The sequence below is a fragment of the Staurois parvus genome, unplaced genomic scaffold, assembly GCF_062004578.1.
Source record: "Staurois parvus isolate SC_StPar_1 unplaced genomic scaffold, SC_StPar_1.0 ptg002140l, whole genome shotgun sequence".
NCBI lineage: Eukaryota > Metazoa > Chordata > Amphibia > Anura > Ranidae > Staurois > Staurois parvus.
The window spans coordinates 5,071,374-5,099,370 of NW_028319936.1; the positions used below are offsets into that span (position 1 = coordinate 5,071,374).

Genomic DNA, 27,997 nt, shown 5'->3' on the forward strand with positions numbered 1-27,997 from the left:
TTCATTATTTTGTTTTTGTGTGAAAATCATGTTTTAATGGTTTTGTTCTTAATGGTTTTGTTCATTTTGTGCACCTATGTATAAATATATACCTATGTTTTGAATTTTAAAAATCATATTTTATTTTTCCAATTAAGAAGGGTTCGGTGAATGCGCATATGAAACTGGTGGGGTTCAGTACCTCCAAAAAGGTTAAGAACCACTGCTCTAGATGTTGGTGTGCATGACACCATATAGTGCTAAAAGTATGAAGACATCCAATACATGCATGTAACCTTTCTTAAGCCAGGACAATTAGAGATAATTAGATCCTCCTAACAAGCTAACCAATTTTCAAATTAATATACAACATACGAGGGAGGGGATGAAAAGTTACTTGACCAGACCAAGGCTGAAATGAGCTAGAACCAGGGTGGATAAAAATCAATGATTAAAAATAATAAAAAAAAAAAAATCGTATTTTTTTTTATTTAAATCGGATTTTTTTGAATAAAATGCTTTTTGAGGAAAATATCTTACCATCCAAAGGTTATTCCATCATGAAATAAAGATTCGTTTTTTAATTATGTAGAATAAGGCTGTATATGTTTAATTTTTTTGGTAAATAAATTCCAATAATCTATTCACAATGTCATGCTCTTCCAGAGGTTTTTGTAAGATTATTGGGCAGTTTCTCTGCCTACAAGATATTATCACAGATGCTTGGTTTACTTTTGCAGTTCTCAAAACTGAATTTGACTCAGCAGAGATCACATGCCTCTTCTTCACAGCAAAAATGTTATAACATGAACAGAGTTAAGAAAAAGACCTTAATCCTAACTTCTACAAACCTCTGAATACAGAATCAACCCCTTCAGTGCTAAGTTTCAAGAAGTTCAGTGAATAGAATAGAAACAATATTTTTCTGATTGTTTGGAGTAGAATAGATCTGCACAAGAAGAAAGTGAAACTAAGTGTGAGGAGGAAGGGGCTGACAGTCTAAGTTTCTTAAAATATATATATTTTGTTTAGCCAAATTAGTTAACAAACATGGATGTTTATTTAAGAAAATAACATGCTGGAATGTTATTGTTTCAGATGAATAAATCTATTTAAATTGTTGGTAATGATTATTTTTCTCCTTCCTAAGTACAACAGAAAAGTTGTCTAAATATGAATGATTAACCTATTAAACTGGGGATAAAAATCTTCATCTACTTGCATATTAAAGTTATACCAGCAAGAATTAGTCTATGTAGAAAACTAGGATTTAAATCAAGCCTTACTGACTAGTGATTTAAATCAAATCCACCCTGGCTAGAACAACAAAATCTGCCTGCTATTCTACACATTTACATCACACTTAGCACTTTATCTCTCCAATTTCTTTAAATCCTAATACAGAAAAAAAAAAAACTGAGGATCTCTAGAGGAGGTCACTGTACCAGGGGCAGACTGACAACTCATGGGGCCCCCGGGCAATGGGGGATCATGGGGCCACTGTGTCCTTGCCCAAACTCAAAAAAGCCTATGAAAAAGGTACCAGGGGAATCTCATGGGGCCCCCCCACTGACCCCAGGCCCTCGGGCAGTGCCCGAGTTTCCAAATGCTCAGTCCGCCCCTGCACTGTACTAGCAATGCGATTATAGTACAGCGATTTCCCTGCTGAGCTATTGTGTTCTTCCCCCAGGAAAGAAACAGCTGAAGGACATCATAGGACATGTATACACCTCTAGTTTATCCCCGCCAGATTAGTTAGAATATTTCATCTACAGTAATCCGTGTGTACACCCAGTTCACTTACAAGAGGAGCCTGCAGATTGTTGCCAACATCAACAAACTAGAGGTGACAAGCAGGTTACCAAGCAATTTATTTATAAAGATTTTAGCCCTAAACAAAAGGGCACAAAAACAGTTATTAGGAAGGTAGTATGTCTTTATTTTTGAGTCTAGTGATACCGATAACCAACTAAATATCTAATGTGTTGTCAATAAATCAATTTTAAACATACCTAAGACATCAAACTCATTAAATCAATTAACAGAGTATACAATAAAGCTAACCAATTTACATCAGATAAAGGAGCAGATCAAGAAATTCTAAATTGTTTATTACTGTTCTGGTGTCAAGCTTTGCTGTTAGTTGCACTTTAATTTTCTGATCTCCCTTACAGGATGCATTCTTTCTAATTCCTTGGAGAATACATTGGGAACAAGTGTCAATGCCACAAGGATAGTCAAAGAAATATAGAAAAACTGCAGAGTTGGCAACAGAGAAAATTCAGCTCACAGAGCTAACCCTTAGGATCCCCATGACAGCAATCTTTCCAGCTTTCTGTCAGACAGCTATTATAAACCCAAAAGAGATCTACCTAATTTAACTAATCTAAGGTATAACCTAAATTAATAGAGAATCACTCTTCTTCGCACAGGCCTGCTGCTCAATGCACATATAATAGGAGCAGAGGAGACACTATAGTGCAACAGTCAACTATGTTACTGCAACAACCACTCTCTGTGATCGACAAGATTGCTAAACTTACTGTAATCATATGACTAGGAGCCACACAGATTACAGCCTGGTTCCACAAATGTGCTAGTACATAGCAGCGTGCCCTCTAAATCTAGATTATATACATGCACACACAAACAGTGGCATACAGGGAAGGGGGAGCACAGGGAAACTGAAAACAGTTTTTATCCTAATGCAAGCAATGCATTAGGTCAGTGGTCGGCAAGCCGCGGCTCTTTACAAACTTAAATGCGGCTCTTCAGTGTGCCGGGCGCCCGCTCCCCTCCCCTCCCTCCTCTCGGGCGGACGCCCCAAAAGTCAGGACTCTGCAGCTGTCAGGATGTAGGCGGGGCAGCCAGGATGTAGGCGGGGCAGCGAGATGAACTCCTCTCCTCTCACAGTCCGCCCTGAAGACCAGAACGGCAAGGGAACACAGCGAAAGGAACGAGCGGAGCAAAGGTAAGTGAATTGACACAATATGGGGATGTATTACTATGTGGGGGATGAATTACTATGTGGGGGATGAATTACTATGTGGGGGATGAATTACTATGGGGGATGAATTACTATGGGGGGGATGAATTACTATATGGGGGGTGTATTACTATATGGGGGATGAATTACTATATGGGGGATGAATTACTATATGGGGGATGAATTACTATATGGGGGATGAATTACTATATGGGGGATGTATTACTATGGGGGATGAATTACTATGGGGGATGAATTACTATGGGGGATGAATTACTATGGGGGATGAATTACTATGGGGGATGAATTACTATGGGGGATGAATTACTATATGGGGGGATGTATTTTCAGTTTTAAAAATGTGGCTCTCAAAATAAATTTCAATCGTGGTTTTGGCGAGATTTGGCTCAGTTGAAAAAAAAAGGTTGCCCACCACTGCATTAGGTTAACAACATTTTTAGGTTTAGAATCAAATCACTTTAATTAACCACATGCCAACCGGGCACTCCCCCCCCCCCCCCCCTCCCCTTTCTGCCCAGGCCAATTTTCAGCGCTGTCGCACTTTGAATGACAATTGCACGGTCATGCAACACTGTACCCATGTGACATTTTTATCATTTTTTTCACACACACAGAGCTTTCTTTTGGTGGTATTTAATTGCCACCGGGGTTTTTATATTTTGCACTGTAAATGAGAAAAAGAGCAAAAAAAAAATGAGAAAAAAAAAAAGTTTTTCTTTGTTTCTATTATAAAATTTTGCAAACAGGTCATTTTTCTCCTTTACTGATGTGCATTGATGAGGCTGCACTAATGGGCACCGATAGGCAGCACTGACAGACGGCACTGTTGGGCACTGATAATCGGGGCACTAATGATCAGTGCCCTGTTTATTAGTGCAGATCTCCCATCACATTTGCTGGTTATCGGCAGTACTTTCTACATGCTCTGACATCGTGAGGAAAGTGCAGCCGATAACCGGCAACTGTATTTACATTGTGATCTGCTGTGTCATTGGACACACCTGATAATGTGGTAAAAGGCTGCTGTGATTGGCCTTTTACCTTATCATGTGATCAGCTGTGTCCACAGAACACAGTGATCAACGACAGCGCCGGCTCTGTACCGCTGGGGGCGCATTCTGGGAGGTCGTCCTCGGATGCCCTCCCAGAACTAGACAACCGCACTGTAGTCATCTTTCGGCTACAGCGCGGTTGGAAAGTGGTTAAAAAGAAATGAAAGGCAAAACATTTGAGAAGTTCACATACTTATATATATATATATATATATATACACACACACATACATACACACACACACACACACACACACACACACAGCTCTGTTCACATCCAACTTTTGGGAGCACTTTTATCACATCACGATTTTCTAACACTAGAAAATGTATCCACAATTGCCTGCCCAATATTCCTATGACTTCACTGCTGACAAAGCAAGTCAGAAGGACCATGTATATACAATAAGAAATGTGAAACACATATACTAAGGGCACAAACTTAAAAAAATATATACTTTCTGGTAGTCCTGGTAGCTTCTAGTAGAAACCACAGCATAAAGTACATCACACAGACTTGTGGCATAACTTCAGTGGCCAGGGAGCAGTGAAACAGTGGCATTTCAACACACAGGCCACTAGAAAGTGTATTACCTCTTACAGGTGTAGTATTGTAGATGAGTGAGCCTGAGCAGGGTCACTTTAATATGAACTCGTGCCTACACTGAGAACCAAACATTAGCACAGATGGAGGTCATACACCTCCCAACCACAGTGCCATGCCATTTTTAGATTCCCTCCCTCTGCTTTGCCTACAAACTACCTATGCAAAATACAAAGCACAGATCTGCTTTTATTCAGTATTTGTGTTGATATGTTAATTTGCCCGCCCACCCAAAATATAAAAATCGCAAGGTATGGTAACAGGCTACTCAGGTAACAAGCATTGCACTTTGGTAGCCTGTCCATCTCCCTCAGGCAAAAAGTGCTAGCTGAGCAAATTTGTGTGTTGTGGAGGGAAAAACAATACAATTTATCCTGCCATCTTATGTTCCCTGCTTCCAGTTGTACTCTATACAGTCATGTGTTTCAAGATTTATTCAAAAAACATTTTTTATTTTCGTTTTGGATAGCCTAACACCCATCAACTATTTTTTGCTTTCAGTATCCCTTATAGTTTTTCCAGATTTCCCTTCATTTTTGTCCCAGAAACAGGAATGATCTACAAAGTGGGGGGAATTTTGCTCCTGTGAAGTTGTCAGTAGAACAAGTATCCGCACGGGAAAATTTCTACTCTATTCCTGCTCTTGCCTCATCTCTAAAGCTCCCCATACACAATGCAATCTAATTTCACAATCGCCTTGAGATATACACTCCCAGGCCACTTTATCAGATACACCTGTTCATTTGCTTGGCAACACAAATTTGGTAATCAGCAAATCACATTGCAGCAACTCAATGCATTTAGACATCTAGATGTGAAGACAACTTGCTGAAGTTCAAACCAAGCTTCAGAATAGGGAAGAAAGGGGATTTAAGTGACTTTGAACATGACATGGTTGTTGGTGCCAGACAGGCCTTAGTATTTCAAAAACTGCTGATCTATTGGGATTTTCATGCACAACCATCTCTAGGATTTACAGAGAATTGTCAGAAAAATAAACTATCCAGTGAATGGCAGTTGTGTGGACGAAAATGCCTTGTTGATGTCAGAGGAGAATGGGCAGACTGGTTGCTGTGACATCCAGATGGTAGGGTCAGAATTTGGTGTAAACAACATGTAAGCATGGATCCAACATGCCATGTATGAACAGTTCAGGCAGGTGGTGGTGGTGTAATGGTGTGGAGGATATTTTCTTGGCACTAGCAAGGTGTACCTAATAAAGTGGCTGGTGAGTGTATATGAGGACCTAGTTAGACTATCCATTTAATATGCATTCAATAAAGTCGTTAAAGTGGTTTGAACCCCTTCATGCGTAAGGGTAAAACAAATCTTAATGCCTAAGCACAATTTTGCAACTTTGACATGTGTTAGCAAAACTGTACATATCACTACTTTGTGCAACCAGGTGGACTATATCTTGTTTTTTTTCAGGACATATTCGACTTTCATTTGGTGGTAAACGGTAATGGATATCTCCTGTTTTATTTTTCTAAATCAAAGGTAAACTGACCCAAAATAGTAAAAAAGAAAAAAAAAAACTTTAATGTAGTTGTATATTTCTAGCCATTACCATAACCAACCACCAAAAATCAACCCAAAATAATTTCTACTGCTCCTGACGATTGCAGCTATATCACATATGTGCATGTTAGTAGTTTGTAGCTGTAGTATGGCCCGGTAAAAATACTGCGCATTTTGCTTTTTTTTTTTCCATCCTGCCACTGACACTAATTTAAAAATTAAAAAGATAAAAATCCTGACAAAAAAAAAAAAATACTGACCCTGACCCAAGCACAAACCCTGGCACTGACCTAGATAAAACCTTTAATTATGTATTTTTTTATTATTACTACTGGTATATTTATTTTTACAAACAATTTTTTTCTTCCTCTCTGAAAAGACAGAAGTACAATGTATCTCTCTCTGCCATTCAGAGAGAGAGAGAACGAGGAGAGCGGGCTTCACAGCGACTAATCACTGGGATATACAGAGGCTTTCACATAGAGAATGTGACCCGGAATTGGGAGTTCGGGGTCACAATCGTTACAACAGGACCCAGGGCTCTCACTGACATCCCGATGTTTTTGCTGGGACCGCGCTGTGCGGTGCACTCCCAGCACAAAGACAGGTAAGCAAGTTATAGGCCCCACAGAAACAAGCCCAGTCCAGTGGGGCCACTAATTTGCGTACGCTTGGCACCAAGGGGTCAAAGTCTGAAGGTTTTTTCCCTTCATGCATTCTATGCAGGATGGGGGGGGGGGGGGGGGTTGAAGAGCCAGAAGAGGACTGGGGCTGCTCCAAGCAAAATCCTTACACAGAGCAGGTAAGTACAACACGCTTTTTTTTTTTCTTTAAGCCATTAGTATTACTTCAAACTACATTAGTTGTAAGATCCAAAAGGACATTATACAGCTAGATACTAATGTGTGTGGTGATCTTAAAATTGGTAACTTGCCATCACTGTCTGGACTGAATACAATGGTAACAAAGCAACCAGAGGGTGAATCTCCCAGCACAGATGCAGACATCAAAACCTCTACAGGAGTATTTACATTTAAACACACTAAACAAAGAAAAAATAAATGTAGATTTTACATACAAATTAAACAGCCTCTCTCAACCACAGATACAAATGATTGTTTTAATTCTGTAAGGGAAAGGGGGGGCGGGGAATTATTCTCATTGGTTGGCAGTAATAAGGTCCATCCCCCTCAATGACCACCAATGAAAAGCTGTCCTCCCATGATCATAAATCTAAAGGGGACCCTTCTTCACTGACCAATGGAAGGGAACAGTTTACTGGCCACCAGTGTTAAGGGGACCCTTCTCCCAGCACCTAGCAATGTAAGGGAGCTTTTCAATGACAATTATTTTTTTTTATCTTGTTTCATTACTATTCCTGAAACTAATAATGTCCTAGTGAGCTGTCCTAGGTGTCAAATACTCCATGTACACCAGGGCTCAACAAATCCCAAATGCCATATCGCCACATCAACTAGAAACGGGTCCTGGTGCCTGGGCCCTGTCAGCCCATACTGTCCAGCACTCCCCAAACCCCCCCAGATCGCATCCTTGGACGGTGGCCCCTCTCTCCTGCTCCACACAGTAAATCTCAGCCCAGTGTCCCAGGACCCCCAGAGGAAGAGCGCACACCCCTCCTCCTCAACGAAGAGCCCATGGAACCAACAGCACAAGCAGCACTGTTTAACCAATTAAAAAAAAATTATTTTGATCATGGCTGCAGTGACAACAGAGATCACCCTTCCCATCTCAGGATGTATGTATAAGTACGGTGGACAGGAAATTGTTAATAACATCCTGCTGCCAGATCATTTGGACCAAAAATATTCCTATAGGATTATATGTGCATTTAATGTATTTTATTACATGTTATTTACCTGTATAAGCCTCCCTTGTTTGTGTAGATATCCAAAATCCCTGAGACTGCTGCTGGGCACCATCATCTTGGATGTGATGTCAGAAGCCCCAGAAAAACCCCCTCTGCTTCTCCCATGGCAGCTATGTAAAAGATCATGCAGGGGGTGAGAGGAGAAGGAACTGTCAGCACAGACAGTGTTTAGACATTCCCAGCAGAGGTGAGAGCTATGACGTGCAAAGAGGGGGATGTACTAGCTCGTGAAGTAGTCAGATTTGCTAGCAAGTTCACAGGCACATGTCAAGTCAAATTATTTTGAAAAGCAAAACCACTGAAAATAAGCATCTAATATACTTCATTTTATGTGCTTTTACCTGCAAAATATAAAGATGTTAACCACTTGCCCTCCTGAGGATTTACCCCCCTTAATGACCAGGCCTCTTTTTGCTACTCGGCGCTGCACTAATTCAAGTGATAATTGCGCGGTCATGCAATGCTGCACCCACATGAAATTTACATCCTTTTTTTCACACAAATAGAGCTCTCTTTCACCTGTATTGTTCACCTGTGCGCTTATTTTTCACGCTATAAACAAAAAATTATTTTTGAATATTTTGAAGAAAAACGATATTTTTTACTTTCAGCTATAAAAAATATATAGTAAACTCAAAGTTGGTTATAAATTTAGGCCAAAATGTATTCTGCTACATGTTTTTGGTAAAATAAATCCCAATAAGTGTATATTGATTGCTTTGTGTGAAAGTTATAGCATCTACAAACTATGGTATAGATACTGCAATTTACGCCATTTTTTTGCTATACAGCGCTGCGCTAGTTTAACGGACAATTGCGCGATCATGCAATACGGTACATAAATTAAATTTACATCCTTTTTTTCCCATAAATTGAGCTCTTTCAGTGGTATTTGATCGCCTGTGTGTTTTTTATTTTTTGCGCTATAATAAAAAAAAAAAAAAAAAAAAGTCTGACAATTTTGAGGAAAAAAAAAATTTTGGACTTTTTGCTATAAAACATGTCCAGTAAAAAAAATTTAAAAATCAAATTTAGTCATAAATGTCGGCCAAAACGTATCCTGCAACAGGTCTTTGCTAAAAAAAAAAAAAAAAATATGTGTAAATTAATTGGTTTACGTGAAAGTTATAGTGTTTACAAATGGCGGGAAAGATACTGGGATTTTAAATTTTTTTTTATACTAATAATGGCGGCGATCAGCGACTTATGGCAGGACTGCGGCGGATATTCTGACACTAGGGTGGGCTGACATCCCCAGTGACACCAATACAGTGATCAGTGCAAAAAAAAAAAAAAAAACACTGACACTGTACTAATGGCAGTGGGGAGGAAGGGGTTAACTTATTTACTGAAAGGGTTAACTGTGTGAGGGGAGTGTTTTACTAGGGGGCGGGGGTGTGTACTGCACAGGAACACAATGATCCTGAGAGATAAACTCTACTCTCCGGATCAGCATGTCAGGAGCTGTCAGGGAACTGACAGAAAGCACGGCTGCAGTGTAAAGACTGCAGCCGCCCTCTCTGTCAGTGATTGCCGCTAATCGCCAGGACACGGTAGGTAATGACCGACTGTGACCCGGCGACTGACACCCGCAGCCGCGATCGGTGGGACGGGTAGGGCGGGCGCACGCCCCCTACCTGTTTTGCAAACTCACTTTTAAAACGTGGTTTTGCCCAGCCGTGCCGACCTGCCACCATATTTCTACAGTGGCTGGTCGGCAAGAAATTAAAGATGGTGATAGGATCTTTTTACAACCTGTGTCAAGTGTGTTTTTCCTTAATTCTTGCCTCAGATACACAAGAGGAAATCTCATCTGTGTTGCCACTGAACCAAGTGACCCTTTTGCAAAATCTCCCCTCACAAGCTTGAAATGTTTAACTTCCCACCATTACCTGTTCAGATGTTAGCACTCTCTAGAACAAATATAGAAGGGGAAGCTCCCCATCAGTGACATGGATAGCAATAAACACCTGACAGGAGTTTTAAACATTTACTTTTTATCCCCCCCCCCAAAAAAAAATAGTTTAACCCTTTCACTGCCAGAGCTGTTTTTGCATTTCAGGCCTGAAGATTATATAAAGCCCCCAAACATTATATATTTTCTAAAAGCAGATAACCTAGAGAATAAAACAGTGGTAGCTCCAATTTTTAAAGTCACACAATATTATGGCAAAGGTTTAGGAAATGCAAAATGTCAGTGAAGAACACACTAAAGTGAGTTTTAGGGCAAACGCAATAAATTGCCCACATTTTTGGTAAACTAAAAAAGACGAGGTTGCACTGAGTAAATAGACAGCCAACATGGCAAACCTTAAATTTGTGTGCACCTATGAAATGGCGACAAACTTCAGTACCCTATATTTTCTATAGGCGATGCTTTAACAGCCCCTACATGTCATCAGTTTAGTGTTACTGAGGTGGTCTGGTGCTAGAATTATTGATCTCATCCTGGCATGTGCGGCAATATAGAATGTGTATTGCAATCAACGTTTTCACGTGTAGGTGCCTCAGACGCATAATTTACGTTCGTATGTGCATATATGTGGGGGTGGGGGCCCAACTGCTTCCACATCACAGGCAGGAGTCTGCCTGTCAGTTTTAGACACAATCCCGGTGGCTGCAGCCACCGGATTGCGTATAAAAAAAAAAACCCCAGCTATCAGACGTACGGACCCGGCAGCGAGAGGGAGTTCAGTCAAAATCTAAGACTGAACCTACTCCCATTCTAAGAAGATGCTATCTACCCTGTGAAAGAAAAGATGCCTATACTTACCCATTCTGAAGTAGCTCTGCCTCGGTGATTGGGTCCCAGTGCCAGCTCAAAGTAGGGGAGGGGCAGCAAACAACAGATGCCATATAGTAAGCCTAGAGGTTATGTCACTATTCTTTCACAGGGTAGATAGAATAGGCTTAGAATGATAGCGAGTAGGTTTAGCCTTAGTTAAGATTTTGACTGAGCTTCTACTTTAAGCTATACCTACACCTTAAAGCCCAACTTCAGTAAAAGTCTTATTTACTCTGGATACAGTGAGAAGAATTAAAGCCTGTCAGGTTTTTCTGTCTGTACCCCTAATGAGATTACCCCTCACTTTCAATGGATACAAAATACACTTTTAGTAAAGTGAATATGAGACAGAACTTCAGAATGTTCTGATTCTTATTATTAAAAACAAACAAAAAACATCTGTTCCCACCAAAGATGCTGGGGATGCATTCTTTATTGTAGTTTAACAAAACATTTGTTCCCACCAATGCTTTTTGTACTTCACACTGAACTAAAGCCACTGCTCAACAGATAACAATTTTGTGTCTCCTAGCATTGAATAAACCAAGTATGAGAATCAGCATGTTAATTGTCAATGTATCAGAAGGTAGGAAAGTGTGTAACAACTCAGCACCAGAAAATAAATCTGTCCAGCCCTACAATGTATTGTGACTTTCGTGCTAGCGGTCTTTACTCTATCAAAATTATAATATATGGAAACATTAAAATGTCTAAATTTAAAGTGTACATAAGGCCAGACTTTACATACACTTTAATGATTAGTTGAAAAGACAGAGAAAATGTGCAAGTAAACAGTATTATGGTATGCCACAAGCAATGCAAAATAGACCAACACACGTGTGTATTGTACTGCAAGTACTTTAAAAAGTTTGGTAATTGACACTTAATAACATTGCTAAACCGCTTCCCACACTCCACAAAATGCTCCCGATGTTTGAACAAAAAAAGTATTTTGGAAAAACCTAACCAAATTCTCAGCTTCAAAATCATATTTTACCTGCCCTACTCTGCTGTCACATGCAATCTCTCCAGCACTTCATTTCACAGCATGTTCCTCTCCAGTTACATCATGAGGCAGTCTCTGATTGGTCACATCTTGGCATGGCCAGTCACAGCACTGAATATGGCTAAGCTGGCTTTCCAGGTTACTACAAGATGTTACCAGGGTTCACACAACAAATCGGGAATTAGAGCCACTAGCAACTAGTCTGTCAGTACAACCCTAGTCCTAGTCATACAATACTTGCCACAAGCAGCAGAGAAGTAGCACAGAGGGGAGAATACCAATCATTTTGCAAAACAAAGACAACATCAATAGATACAATAAAACATTTACCCAGAGAACTGTTTTAAAATATTAAGAGATATAGTTCAGCCACATTTTTGTATGTTTTTGATTAGCAAGCAAGGATTACAATGGCACCACTGTGGATTTTATATATTTTATTAGTAAGAATACACATTTGATTTATGTCAAAGCAAAACACTGTAATGAATTAAAAAGAATTAAAACTAGTGGAAGCCATATGGGGATGGCAGAAGTTTAAAAAAAGTGATAGCGAGTGAAATAAAATTAAAACACTGCTTAGCCAGTTTAAAAAAATGAGCAACCTAATGTTCTGATTTGTATACATGTCAAGCATATAGTCAGACTGTATACAGCAGTCATCTAAATACATGGCCATTATTCTCCAAAACACACATGAATTAGTAACAGCACTGCGTAAACTGATGGCACTATACATGTACCTGTAATAATGATAATATGGGGTTTCTAAAGTCAAAAGCAGTCTGTGGTACGTGTGTGTATAGATCCATCAGGCATGCCAAGCACGGGTTGTGTGCTAGGTGTGAGCTTCTCATTACTGCCAACATGCAGGCACGAAAATGTCAAACTCCCAGAGACTATGACAGCGAGTGAGAGCACCGGGATCCGGGGACAGGCCGAGCACCAGAGGTCGGGGGACAGGCCGATCGTGTGTACAGAGCAGTGCTGTCACCGAGCCCTCGGGCCGTCCAGGCTTTGTTCAGCCGAGGTGTCCCCCGTGCACTCCGGAGCAGCTACAGGTTGATGGGATTAGTAGCGCTGCAAATGTCGTGAGCTAGCAATCAAACCCAGCAAGCCTGTGTCGGCCGCCCAGCACACACCAGGAGCTCAGATCGCCTTTCATTACTACACGTCTGATTTGGCATCATTGTAAATCCAGAGTCAATATATTGTTGGCGACTCCTTTCTCTTCTTTTTTCCCCTCCCCTCTTCTCCCTTCCCTGTCCCGCCATCTTGGGCCGGGAGGAGCAGCCATTACTTAAAAACTAAATGACAGAGGGGATGAGCGATCCCGACTCAGATCCCAACACAACTTTGACGCAACAGAAAAAGCAGAGAATGGAGATAAAGGGGCCATGGAGCTGCAGCAGCGGCGCTCACCGATGTCTCAGATCTGCTGCTCATTTCCATCACCCAACCCCCACCCTGCCTATCATTCTCAGAACTGCTCCACTGACAACACAATCAGCCGCGGCACAAGTTTACCCCACTTTCTGAGCAGGCCTAGATTGGCTCCGTGTGAGCTCTGTACGATCCCGGCGGACTGTACGACACGCCGTATGGGTTTAGCTTGGCTTCCTAGCCGTGCAGTTGGCACCCTTCCTAGCCGTGCAGTTGGTACCGTGATGCCCGTCTAGGAGCCATGCTGACCATCCATGGCCATCTACAGCCTGTACTCCGGGAGCCCGCACCCCCAGTGCACAGCACATGCAGCCTGACGTATTGTTTGTATGGCATCACATACAGGGCCACAGAGAACAAAACACTCACTCCTGTGTCACACCACCGACAAAGGCTGATCCAGCCCCAAACACGGCAACATCAAGCAGGGTTACTTTCCTTATGGAGTTACAACGGGGGTGTGGGATAAAAGGCACCCAGCCTGTACTAAACATGAGAGGCGAGATCTCCCACCTGAGTAATAGCAGCACTGGACAGAACAGGGGCCATCTACTACCACGATCACCCTTGTTTATAGCAGGACGAAAGGTCCACACACACATATCACTGATAAAGGGCACCAAACCCGCAATAAACAGGACAGCTCAAGATCTCCCATCCAAACACTTCTAGCAGGAACAGACAAAACAAACCAAGAAAAGCTACTTTGTATATGAATGTCAGAAGATTTGGGATAAAGGGTATGGAGCCTGCACCTTTATCAGCAAGGAATCCATAGGAGTGGACAGTATAGGCCTGGCTGTACACACATTACAAAGGACTGCCAGGAGACCCATTGAGATGGTAAACACTTGCGTCTCAGCACTCTTCATAGTAAATTCATTTCAGCTTTTGAAGTCTTTAAACTTTTTTTTTTTTTTTTTTTTACTAAAAAGCGATTAGCAATGGTGGCCTTTGTATTCAATTCTGAGAAAAGGTCTCCTTTGAAATGATCAAGGGATCACATAAAACACATAAGCATGCTCCCCTTCTCCCTGGAAGCATCATTTCCATGCTCTCTGCCATCATGCTGTCAGTCATTTGCAAAGATTATACTGTCATAAGAACTAATTCAAAGTTCAATCACTGCCTACAAATCCTACAGAAATATATGGTAACACAAATGTCTGTCTACCTGAACTGGAAACTGCTCACAGCGACATGCTAATATTTCTACACTTTATAGTAAGTGTCAGCTTGGCAAGTCTGGGTGGTGATCAGCAAAGGTGGCCTTTATACTAAGCTCTGTAATGGACTCTTCTACATATACACAATAATGTCCTGGGAAGCAGTGCTTCCATAGCTGCCATTATGATACTAGCCATTTGCAATGAGTATACCTCCACAAGATATTCAGTTCAAAGTACAAAAACTGCCTTCTAAGTTGCAAAAATTTTTAATTGACCCATACCAGAAGCCAAAACACCAATGTCTGACCATACTGACTCCAAGGCCCTTTTCACATGGGTCAGACCTTTCAGCTGATCTGCTTATATAGAGCGGACACAGACACAGCTCGCTGTCTTCTATGGGCTGCCAGATGGAAATGGGGGCATTTCCATTCGATAGATGGATGGGGACGGATCCCTATCCATCTGGTTTTAGCAGACAGGATCAGATCAGATGCAAGCCTTGTAAACAGACACGTACATTAACATCCACCGTTCCATAGAGAGGAATGAAGCATCCAATCAGGTCCACTTAAAAAACAAACAGGTAAACCCGATCAGTTCGTGTGAAAGGGGCCTCATGATGGCAGAGGGCCCATGAAATGAAAACAGCCAGGTGTCCACAATCTGAAAATGGGTCCACAAGGATACAAATGTCTGCACCTGAGCACTCTTCAAAGTCCATTTAAGCTTTGTAGGTCTTATGAAGATCAGCAAGGGTGGCCTTTGTACAGCTCCTAGTAATGGTCTTCTATACAATGCATAAGCACTGCTTCCATGTCTGTTATCATGGTAGCAGTAATATGCAATGAGGACACTGCAGCCTAAGCTTCAATTCCAGGTTCAAACATTGTATTCTAAACCCTGCACAAAAGTTTCACTGACCCACACCGGAAGCCAAACACCAATGTCAGTTCATGCTGACCCTTATACATGATGGCAGAGGGCCAATTAACAGAAAACAGCTCTGAACCCACAGGGGGTACCAATAAAAGTTCTCTTCACAGTCCACTCCAGCTTTGCAAGTCTTTAAAAAGTGATCAGCAATTGCGGCTTTGTGTGTTTCTCAGTAAAGGTCTCCTTTAAAAGATCATGTGATCATACACAATATATAAGCACACTCCCTATCCCTGGAAGCACAGCTTCCATATTATACGTCATGATGATTCCAGTAATGTGCAATAGGTACAGTCAGGTCCATAAATATTGGGACATCAACACAATTCTAAAATTTTTGGCTCTATACACCACCACAATGGATTTGAAATGAAACAAACAAGATGTGCTTTAACTGCAGACTGTCAGCTTTAATTTGAGGGTATTTACATCCAAATCAGGTGAACGGTGTAGGAATTACAACAGTTTGCATATGTGCCTCCCACTTGTTAAGGGACCAAAAGTAATGGGACAATTGGCTTCTCAGCTGTTCCATGGCCAGGTGTGTGTTATTCCCTCATTATCCCAATTACAATGAGCAGATAAAAAGGTCCAGAGTTCATTTCAAGTGTGCTATTTGCATTTGGAATCTGTTGCTGTCAACTCTTGATCCAAGATCCAAAGAGCTGTCGCTATCCGTGAAGCAAGCCATCATTAGGCTGAAAAAACGAAAACCCATCAGAGAGATAGCAAAAACATTAGGCGTGGCCAAAACAACTGTTTGGAACATTCTTAAAAAGAAGGAACGCACCGGTGAGCTCAGCAACACCAAAAGACCCAGAAGACCACGGAAAACAACTCTGGTGGATGACCGAAGAATTCTTTCCCTGGTGAAGAAAACACCCTTCACAACAGTTGGCCAGATCAAGAACACTCTCCAGGAGGTAGGTGTATGTGTGTCAAAGTCAACAATCAAGAGAAGACTTCACCAGAGTGAATACAGAGGGTTCACCACAAGATGTAAACCATTGGTGAGCCTCAAAAACAGGAAGGCCAGATTAGAGTTTGCCAAACGACATCTAAAAAAGCCTTCACAGTTCTTGAACAACATCCTATGGACAGATGAGACCAAGATCAACTTGTACCAGAGTGATGGGAAAAGAAGAGTATGGAGAAGGAAAGGAACTGCTCATGATCCTAAGCATACCACCTCATCAGTGAAGCATGGTGGTGGTAGTGTCATGGCGTGGGCATGTATGGCTGCCAATGGAACTGGTTCTCTTGTATTTATTGATGATGTGACTGCTGACAAAAGCAGCAGGATGAATTCTGAAGTGTTTCGGGAATATTATCTGCTCATATTCAGCCAAATGCTTCAGAACTCATTGGATGCCACTTCACAGTGCAGATGGACAATGACCCAAAGCAGACTGCAAAAGCAACCAAAGAGTTTAAGGGAAAGAAGTGGAATGTTTTGCAATGGCCAAGTCAATCACCTGACCTGAATCCGATTGAGCATGCATTTCACTTGCTGAAGACAAAACTGAAGGGAAAATGCCCCAAGAACAAGCAGGAACTGAAGACAGTTGCAGTAGAGGCCTGGCAGAGCATCACCAGGGATGAAATCCAGCGTCTGGTGAGGTCTATGCGTTCCAGACTTCAGGCTGTAATTGAGTGCAAAGGATTTGCAATCAAGTATTAAAAAATGAAAGTTTGATTTATGATTATTATTCTGTCCCATTACTTTTGGTCCCTTAACAAGTGGGAGGCACATATGCAAACTGTTGTAATTCCTACACCGTTCACCTGATTTGGATGTAAATACCCTCAAATTAAAGCTGACAGCCTGCAGTTAAAGCACATCTTGTTCATTTCATTTCAAATCCATTGTGGTGGTGTATAGAGTCAAAAATTTTAGAATTGTGTCGATGTCCCAATATTGAAGGACCTGACTGTATACTGCTGTGTACTATCCAATTCAGAGTTCAAACACTGCATACTATTCATTTCAGGTACCTATATAGCGCCGTCAATTTACGCAGCGCTTTACACATATATATGGTACATTCACATCAGTCCCTAACACTCAAGGGGTGTAAGGTCCCTAACTTACATTCATACATACACATACTAGGGCCAATTTAGACAGGAACCAAGTAACCTACCAGCATGTCTTTGGAGTGTGGGAGGAAACCGGAGTACCCGGAGGAAACCCACACAGGCACAGGGAGAACATGCAAACTCCAGGCAGGTGGTGCCGTGGCTGGGATTCGAACCAATGACCCTAGTACTGCCAGGCAGAAGTGCTAACCATTTAGTCACTGTGCTGCATACTAAATACTTCACTGACCCACACCTGAATCCAAACACAAATCTCTGTCCATGCTGACCCCTATATGCATGATGAGAAAGGGCCCATGAAATGAAAAGAGCTCAGAACCTGCAAACAACTCTAAAAGATCTGCACTCAAATACTCCTCACAGTCCATTTCAGAGATCAGCATGGGCAGCCTGTGCATGGATGTCAGTAAAGACTTCCAAAGCATACACAATACATAAGCATTGCTACTGTATTATCTGACATCATAGAACTGGTAATTTGCAATATGTAGATTGTTATATAAGGTTCAATTTAGAGTAAAACACTGCATGCTAAACCCTGCACAAATGTGTCATTGACCCACACCAGAAGCTAAACTGTCTGTCCATGGGGACCTCTCTATGCATGGTGGCAGGGGGCCCATGAACTGGAAACAGTCTGCAAAATGGAACCTGTACAGGGTCTATAGTAATACAGTAAATGCCTCCTTTATGGTATACACAACACACAAGCACTGCTTCCATCTTATCTGCCATCACAGTACTGGTATTTTGCACTAGGTATACTATGTAAGATCCAATTCAGAATTCAAACACTGCATTCTAAACCCTGTACAAATGTTTCCTCGACCCACACCAGAAGCTAAACACAAATGTCAGTCAATGCTGACCCTTAATTTAAGCATGATGGCAGAGGCTCACAAACTGGAACCCACATGGGGCCTATAGGGGTTCTAAAAGTCCAGATAGTTCTTCACAGTCCATTTCAGCTTTACAAGTATTTAAGTGATCAGCAATGGTGACCTTTGTATGGTTCTCAGTAAATGTCTCCTTGAAAGTGTACACAACACAAACATTGCTTCCATATTACTTGCCATCACGGTATTGGTATTTTGCAATAGGTATACTGCTGTGTAAGGTCCAATTCAGAGTACAAACATTGTATGAAAAATCCTGTACAAATGTTTACTTGATCCACACCAGAAGTCAAACACCAACGTTGGTCAATGCTTGCCCTATATATGCACGACACTGGAAACAGCTCCGGGCCTGCATACTGGAACCCACACAGGGCCTATAGGGTTTCTAAAACTCCTGCGCTTGAGTGCTCTTCACAGTCCAGTTCAGCTTTGCCATGATTTAAGTGATCCATAATGGCAGCCTTTGTACAGCTCTCAGTAAACGTCTCCTTTAAAGTGCACACACAACGCGCTGCTTCCATATTATCTGCCATCATAGTAATGGTAATGTGTACTAGGTATACTGCTGTGTAAGATCCAATTCAGAGTTCAAACATTGCATGCTAAACCCTGGACAAAATGTTTCATTGACCCATACCAGAATGCAAACACCAATGTCTGCCCATGAGGACCTATATGCACAACAGCGGTGGGCCCATGAATTAGAAAAAGGTCATGGCCCAAAGGGATTCTAAAAGTTTTGCTCCCGGCTGCTCCTCACAGTTCATTTCAGCTTTGCTAGTATTCAAGTTATTCACAGCCTTTGTACAAGCTCTGGGCAGAACAGTGGCTAAATGGTTAGCACTTCTGCCTGGCTGTACTAGGGTCATTGGTTTGAATCCTAGCCACGGCACCTCCTGCCTGGAGTATGCATGTTCTTCCTGTACCTGCATGGGTTTCCTCCGGGTACTCCGGTTTCCTCCCACCTCCAAAGACATGCTGGTAGGTTAACTGGATCCTGTCTAAATTGGCCCTAATATGTGTATGTATGAATGTAAGTTAGGGACCTTAGATTGTACACCCCTTGAGGGTTAGGGACTGATGTGAATGTACAATATATGTGTGTAAAGCGCTGCGTAACCTGACAGCACTATATAAGTACCTGAAATAAATAATATAGGGATTCTAAAGGCTCTGCACCTGAGTGCTCTTAACAGTCCAGACATAGGTGTTTGCCTTTTGGTGTGGGTCAATGAACAAACACCAACGTCTGTCCATGAGGACCCCTATGCATGATGGTAGGGGGCCAATGTACTGAAAAAGCCAAAGGCCGCACGAAATGGAAATAGCTCAGGGCCTGCACGCTGGATCCCACACAGTGCATTTGACAGTATTTAAGTGATCAGCAATGACAACCTTTGCATGGCTCTCAGTAAATCTCCTATAAAATGTACACAACACATAAGCACTACTTCCATATCTGCCATCACGGTACTAGTCATTTGCAATAATCAATTTGCAGAATACAAACACTGCCTGCACAATGTTTCATTGAGCTACACTAGAAGGCAAACACCAATATCTGTCCATGAGGACCTCTATGCATGATGGCAGGTGGTGGGACATGCACTGACACAGCCCAGGGCCCACAAACTGGAACCCGCATGTGACCTATAGGGATTCAAAAGTCCTGCAATTGATAGCTCTTCACAGTCCATGTAAGCTCTGACAGTATTTAAGTGAACAGCAATGGCAGCCTTTGTACAGCTCTCAGTAAATGACTCCTTTAAAAGTATACACAACACATAAGCACTGCTTCCATATTATCTGCCATCACGGTACTAGTCGTTGCAATGAGTATACCTCCATTCAATTCACAGTACAAACTCTGACTGCACAGTGTTCCAATGACCCACACCAGAAGGTAAACACCAATATCTGTCCATGCGGAGCTCTAAGCATGATGGAGGGGGGTCCATGCGCAGGGATCAGCTCCGGGAGGGGGGGGCCATGCGCAGGGGTCAGTCCTATACGCAGAGATCGGCCCCTGGGGGGCTCAAAACGCAGGGATCGGCCCAGAGGGGCGCGCATGCAGAAGGGCCCATACGCATGGATCGGCCCGGGGGGGGGGGGGCGATGCAGCAGGGCCCATACGCAGGGGTTGTCCCTGGAAGGGGGGCCCCATATGCAGGGATTGGCCCCGGGAGGGGGGGCCATACACAAAAAAGGGAGGGGGGGCAGCAGTCGGCGCGGGGGGCATGTCCGTACGCAGGGATCGGCCCGGGGGAGGGGGGGCATGCCCGTACGCAGGGGTCGGCCCGGGGGAGGGGGGGCATGCCCGTACGCAGGGGTAAGCCCGGGGGAGGGGGGGCATGCCCGTACGCAGGGGTAAGCCCGGGGGAGGGGGGGGGCATGCCCGTACGCAGGGGTCGGCCCAGGTGGGGCCCCATACGCAGGGGTCGGCCCCGGGAGTGGGGGCCCTATACGCAAAGAAGGTTGGCGCAGGGGGGGCATGCCCGTACACAGGGTTCGGCCCCAGGAGGGGGGGGGCACACACGAAGGTCGGCACGCAGGGGGGGCCCCATATGCAGTGATCGGCCCCCGCGGAGGGCATGCCCGTACGCAGGGAATCGGCCCGGGGGGGGCATGCCCGTACGCAGGGATCGGCCCCGGGAGGGGGGGCCTCATACGCAAAGAAGGTCGGCGCAGGGAATCGGCCCGGGGAGGGCATGCCCGTACACAGGGATCGGCCCCGGGAGGGGGGGGGGACCATACGCAAAGAAGGTCGGCACGCAGGGGGGGCCCCATAAGCAGGGATCGGCCCGGGGGAGGGCATGCCCGTACGCAGGGGATCGGCCCGGGGGTGAGGGCGCATGCCCGTACGCAGGGGATCGGCCCGGGGGTGAGGGCGCATGCCCGTACGCAGGGGATCGGCCCGGGGGTGAGGGCGCATGCCCGTATGCAGTACGGGAGGGGGGGCCCCCATACGCAGGGATCGGCCCCGGGAGGGGGGGCCCCCATACGCAGGGATCGGCCCCGGGAGGGGGGGCCCCCATACGCAGGGATCGGCCCCGGGAGGGGGGGCCCCCATACGCAGGGATCGGCCCCGGGAGGGGGGGCCCCCATACGCAGGGATCGGCCCCGGGAGGGGGGGCCCCCATACGCAGGGATCGGCCCCGGGAGGGGGGGCCCCCATACGCAGGGATCGGCCCCGGGAGGGGGGGCCCCCATACGCAGGGATCGGCCCCGGGAGGGGGGGCCCCCATACGCAGGGATCGGCCCCGGGAGGGGGGGCCCCATACGCAGGGATCGGCCCCGGGAGGGGGGGCCCCATACGCAGGGATCGGCCCCGGGAGGGGGGGCCCCATACGCAAAGAAGGTCAGCCCGCGGGAGGGCATGCCCGTACGCAGGGAATCGGCCCGCGGGAGGGCATGCCCGTACGCAGGGAATCGGCCCGCGGGAGGGCATGCCCGTACAGCCCGGGGGGAATCGGCTCGGGGGGGGAGGCATGCCCGTACGCAGGGAATCGGCTCGGGGGGGGGGGGGAAGCATGCCCGTACGCAGGGAAGCGGCCCGCGGGAGGGCATGCCCGTACGCAGGGAATCGGCCCGCGGGAGGGCATGCCCGTACGCAGGGAATCGGCCCGCGGGAGGGCATGCCCGTACGCAGGGAATCGGCCCGCGGGAGGGCATGCCCGTACGCAGGGAATCGGCCCGCGGGAGGGCATGCCCGTACGCAGGGAATCGGCCCGCGGGAGGGCATGCCCGTACGCAGGGAATCGGCCCGCGGGAGGGCATGCCCGTACGCAGGGAATCGGCCCGCGGGAGGGCATGCCCGTACGCAGGGAATCAACCCATGGGAGGGCATGCCCGTACGCAGGGAATCGGCCCGCGGGAGGGCATGCCCGTACGGCCCGGGGGGAGGCATGCCCGTACGCAGGGAATCGGCTCGGGGGGGGGAGGCATGCCCGTACGCAGGGAATCGGCTCGGGGGGGGGGGAAGCATGTCCGTACGCAGGGAAGCGGCCCGGGGGGGGGGGCATGCCCGTACGCAGGGAAGCGGCCCGGGGGGGGGGGCATGCCCGTACGCAGGGAAGCGGCCCGGGGGGGGGGCATGCCCGTACGCAGGGAAGCGGCCCGGGGGGGGGCATGCCCGTACGCAGGGAAGCGGCCCGGGGGGGGGCATGCCCGTACGCAGGGAAGCGGCCCGGGGGGGGGGGGGGAGGGGGGGTTAGTCATGCCCGTGCGCCGCAGGGAATCGGCCCGGGGGGAGGCATGCCCGTGCGCAGGGAATCGGCTGGGGGGGGGGGGGCGAGGCATGCCCGTGCGCAGGGATCGGCCCGGGGGGGGGGGAGGCATGCCCGTACGCAGGGATCGGCCCAGGGGCGAGGGGGTGGCGGGGGAGGGGCGTGCCCGTACGCAGGGATCGGCCCGGGCGGGGGGGCATGCACGTACGCAGGGATCGGCCGGGGGGGGGCATGCACGTACGCAGGGATCGGCCGGGGGGGGGGCATGCACGTACGCAGGGATCGGCCCCGGGAGGGGGGCCCCACACGCAGGTATCGGCCCCGGGAGGGGGTGGCCATACGCCAAGAAGGTCGGCACGCAGGGGAGACCCATATGCAGGGATCGGCCCGGGGGGGGGGGGGCATGCCCGTACGCAGGGATCGGCCCGGGGGGGGGGGGGCATGCCCGTACGCAGGGATCGGCCCGGGGGGGGGGGGGGCATGCCCGTACGCAGGGATCGGCCCGGGGGGGGGCATGCCCCCGTACGCAGGGGGTCGGCCCGGGGGGGGGGGGGCATGCCCCCGTACGCAGGGGGTCGGCCCGGGGAGGGGGAGCCCCCGTACGCAGGGGGTCGGCCCGGGGAGGGGGAGCCCCCGTACGCAGGGGGTCGGCCCGGGGAGGGGGAGCCCCCGTACGCAGGGGGTCGGCCCGGGGAGGGGGAGCCCCCGTACGCAGGGGGTCGGCCCGGGGAGGGGGAGCCCCCGTACGCAGGGGGTCGGCCCGGGGAGGGGGAGCCCCCGTACGCAGGGGGTCGGCCCGGGGAGGGGGAGCCCCCGTACGCAGGGGGTCGGCCCGGGGAGGGGGAGCCCCCGTACGCAGGGGGTCGGCCCGGGGGGGGGGAGCCCCCGTACGCAGGGGGTCGGCCCGGGGGGGGGGGGCATGCCCCCGTACGCAGGGGGTCGGCCCGGGGGGGGGGGGGGCATGCCCCCGTACGCAGGGGGTCGGCCCGGGGAGGGGCAGCCCCCGTACGCAGGGGGTCGGCCCGGGGAGGGGCAGCCGCCGTACGCAGGGGGTCGGCCCCGGGAGGGGGGGGGCCATACGCCAAGAAGGTCGGCACGCAGGGGGGACCCATATGCAGGGATCGGCCCGGGGGGGGGGGGCATGCCCGTACGCAGGGATCGGCCCGGGGGGGGGGGCGGCATGCCCGTACGCAGGGATCGGCCCGGGGGGGGGGGGGGCATGCCCGTACGCAGGGGGTCGGCCCGGGGGGGGGGGGGCATGCCCCCGTACGCAGGGGGTCGGCCCGGGGGGGGGGGCATGCCCCCGTACGCAGGGGGTCGGCCCGGGGGGGGGGGGCATGCCCCCGTACGCAGGGGGTCGGCCCGGGGAGGGGGAGCCCCCGTACGCAGGGGGTCGGCCCGGGGAGGGGGAGCCCCCGTACGCAGGGGGTCGGCCCGGGGAGGGGGAGCCCCCGTACGCAGGGGGTCGGCCCGGGGAGGGGGAGCCCCCGTACGCAGGGGGTCGGCCCGGGGAGGGGGAGCCCCCGTACGCAGGGGGTCGGCCCGGGGAGGGGGAGCCCCCGTACGCAGGGGGTCGGCCCGGGGAGGGGGAGCCCCCGTACGCAGGGGGTCGGCCCGGGGGCATGCCCCCGTACGCAGGGGGTCGGCCCGGGGGGGGGCATGCCCCCGTACGCAGGGGGTCGGCCCGGGGGGGGGGCATGCCCCCGTACGCAGGGGGTCGGCCCGGGGGGGGGGGCATGCCCCCGTACGCAGGGGGTCGGCCCGGGGGGGGGGGCATGCCCCCCTTAGGCAGGGGGTCGGCCCGGGGAGGGGCAGCCCCCGTACGCAGGGGGTCGGCCCGGGGAGGGGCAGCCCCCGTACGCAGGGGGTCGGCCCGGGGAGGGGCAGCCCCCGTACGCAGGGGGTCGGCCCGGGGAGGGGCAGCCGCCGTACGCAGGGGGTCGGCCCGGGGAGGGGCAGCCCCCGTACGCAGGGGTCGGGGGGCCTGCTTGCAGGGGTCGGCCTGGGAGGCTGTGTGCAGGGGTTAGCTCAGTGCCCAATGGGCTGCAGATAAAGTTGTGCACTCCAGGCCATGTCAGAAGGTGCAGAGCAGTGTAGGCCTCTTCGTGGAGCCTCCAGTCCAAGTCTCCTTTAGGAAGCCATAGTCCCTAATGCACAGCCTGTATGGGGGAAGCATTGTTCCTGCCCCCTCCTATGAGACTCCCCCATACAGGAGCCCTGGGTACAATCCAGGCCGGCCAGTACACACGTGTGTCTCCAGAGCCATGAAGCCGTCCCTCGTCCATAAACAAGCCGCCCTCCTCCTCCTCCCTCTTGTCAGCTTACCTTGGACAGCAAGGCCTTCGTTCTGGCGCCATCTTCATGAAGCCTCAGAAATCCATAGAGGCGGCTGCAGCGGGTCCAGCAGATCCCGGGCCACACAGGACAAGGGGGAGAGAAGAGAGAGAGGAAGACAAATCACCGTCAGCGGCCACAGGACGGACACATAGACAACACACAACCGGGAGGGGGGCACGGGGGAGTTTGGGGGAGCAGGAGAGGGAAAGGAGAAGAGAAGAGGGGGGACCCCAACCTGTCGAGGCCGGCCAAGGCTTCTCTCTCGTCCGCTGTCAGGTTAGGGAAGTCCTCTTCACTCTCGCTCGCTTTTCCCGCCGCCATTTTCTTTTCCTCATCACCGAGGGAGGCAGCAGCGGCAGCAGAGAGCACAGCTGCGGCGGAGAGCGACACTCCGCACGATTTCATGGAAATGCAGCGTCACTGGCAGTCACACGGCGGCGGCGGCGGTACTCCAGCGGGGCCTCCCGTAGGTGTGTGTGTGTGTGAGGAAATGGCCGGGCGTGTAAACACACCGCCTTATTGTGGGGCTCACTCCCCCCGACTACCTCCACATCCCCCCCCCCACCCCGGGAACTAGCTGCGACTACAGACACCGGGGCGCCTCATGCTGGACACACGGCGACACTCTCTGAGGTCTTGTTTACACTGTTGGACTTTTACATAGTGCTTCCAGCCTGACAACACGTCAAGTCAAAGCGGCCTTTATCTACGCCTCCCCTCCCGAGCTTATTCAGAACAAAGTTGTGCGAGAACGGTGTCACCCAGCATCACACACACACGCACTTTTTCTCGCTCAATAGCGCGCACGCACTCGCACAGCCCGCTGCCGTGCTCCGGCCCCGCCCACTCGCTCGTCTTTGCCAGAGGCCACGCCTCGCACCCCCCTCTTCCTCTCCCCGCGTGGCCACTGCTGGGGCAGCGCTGGAGGCACGTGACCTTTGTTGACTTACGTCATCTCGCCATCCCTCCCGCTAAGGTCCTCAGGACTCTAGCAACTTACTCTTTCTTTTTTTTTCTCTCCTTAGGACCCATCTGCTTTTGCAGTGGGGGCGTGGCGATGACGACAGTTGGCTGGAGCTCCATCGTCATTGGAAAAGCTCTTTGTCTATCAGGAGAGGGGCGGGTGATGTAGAAGTATGATGAGAGGGGGGTGTAGCAGGTTAGGTTGGACTGTAGAAAGGAGGGGCAGGTCGATCAGTATGGAAGAGCATGTGGGAGTGGATGTGTGCTGTCAATAGCCATGTTGCATGGATTACACTCATGTGGGGGCTCATTGCAACGTGTTATTAGTTACACATCTATTTAAAGTGATAGGAAAGGAATTTTGTTGTAAAATAAAAAAATGTTATACTTACCCAGGGTTGCCGCCTCATCCCTTTAAAACCAAACACGTATTATTGCACAGGTTCTGAGGCTAATATAATGCACGAGTGGCACTAAGTGAGTTTAAAGCAGAGTTCCACTCACCCTGTCAAAAGATAAAAGCAGCTACAAAACCTGTAGCTTCTGACTTTTAAAAAACATCCACTTACTTGTTCCTCAGTCTCGTGGGCACCCGGTGTGACAGCTTACGGCTTCACAGCCGGGTACCCACTGCGCATGCACGAGTAGTCACAGCCGGGTACCCACTGCGCATGCACGAGTAGCGCTGCACTTCCTGAATGGTCCTCTAGTCTTCTGGGACCTGTCACGTGTCCCAAAAGACTACAGGGAGGGAGGACACCTTCCATTTCCGATCACCTAGGCCAGTGGTGGGCAACCTTTTTTTTCAACTGAGCCAAATCTCGCCAAAACCACGATTTAAATTTATTTTGAGAGCCACATTTTTAAAACTGAAAATACATAGGATGGTACACTGTTTTTAGTTTCAATAAGTTTTTATAGTAATTCATCCCCATAGTAATTCATCCCCCATATAGTAATTCATCCCCCATATAGTAATTCACCCCCATATAGTAATTCATCCCCCATATAGTAATTCACCCCCCATATAGTAATTCACCCCCCATATAGTAATTCATCCCCCATAGTAATTCATCCCCCATATAGTAATTCATCCCCCATAGTAATTCATCCCCCGTATAGTAATTCATCCCCCGTATAGTAATTCATCCCCCGTATAGTAATTCATCCCCCATAGTAAATCATCCCTCATATAGTAAATCATCCCCCATATAGTAAATCATCCCCCATATAGTAATTCATCCCCCATATAGTAATTCATCCCCCATATAGTAATTCATCCCCCATATTAATTCATCCCTCATATAGTAGTAGTAAGTAAGTAGTAAGCCAAGTCCCCCCTGTGTCAATTCACTTACCTTTGCTCCGCGCGTTCCTCTCGCCGTGTTCCCGCGCCGTTCCGGTCTTCAGGGCGGACTGTGAGAGGAGCCTAGCTCCTCTCACGTTCGTCACGCTGCCCCGCCTACACACATCCTGACAGCCAATCACTGGCTATCAGGATGTGAGTGGCAGCGAGACTGGCCAATCATTGCATTTGAGCGCGCTGCCCTGGCTATTTTTTTTTTGGATCACACTGCAGAGTCCCTGCCGCCCGAGAGGAGGGAGGGGAGCGGGCGCCTGGCACACAAGAGCCGCATTAAAGCGTGTAAAGAGCCGCATGTGGCTCGCGAGCCGCGGCTTGCCGACCACTGACCTAGGCGATCAGACCGGAAGTGGGAGCGGGTACCTGTCAAATTTGGGTACCCGCCCCCCAAAGGTGCCAATCCTTAACGAGGAGCTGTCCTTATAGCAGAACTTCCCCTTTTGGGTGGAGCTTCTCTTTACCACCTTAATCAGCCACAGAACCTGAGTAGTTAATGTGTTCAGTTTTAAAGGGATGAGGTGGCAACCCTATACTTACCTGCTGTGTACAAAAAAGTCACAGAGTGGACTAATGCCTTCTCTTCTGGATTTCCCCACTAGCACTGTTCACCTCTTCTTCCTCCAGGTGCCTCATTAGCAAGCCGTGTGCTAAGGAGACACCCATGCATACGCAATAGGGTTGCCACCTCATCCCTTTAAAATGGAACACATAATAATTAC

General features: G+C 48.6%; 1 protein-coding gene across 9 annotated transcripts in view; it reads right to left on the minus strand.

Annotated features, from left to right (window-relative positions):
- KDM6A (lysine demethylase 6A) overlaps positions 1-25,795 on the minus strand; it is a 212,446-nt gene extending 186,651 nt beyond the window's left edge. For 4 of the 9 annotated variants that reach the window (XM_089665149.1, XM_089665148.1, XM_089665146.1 and 1 more), the window contains exons 1-2: positions 25,188-25,792; positions 24,941-25,004 (exon numbers count right to left, since the gene is read on the minus strand). In XM_089665149.1, the coding sequence (XP_089521275.1) occupies positions 24,941-25,004; positions 25,188-25,357 (234 nt within the window). In that variant the 5' untranslated portion in view covers positions 25,358-25,792. Of the gene's footprint in view, positions 1-24,940; positions 25,005-25,187 lie in introns of all 9 variants that reach the window. The other 5 variants (XM_089665152.1, XM_089665150.1, XM_089665147.1 and 2 more) reach the window with 3 other exon arrangements.
- Positions 25,796-27,997: the final 2,202 nt, after the last annotated feature.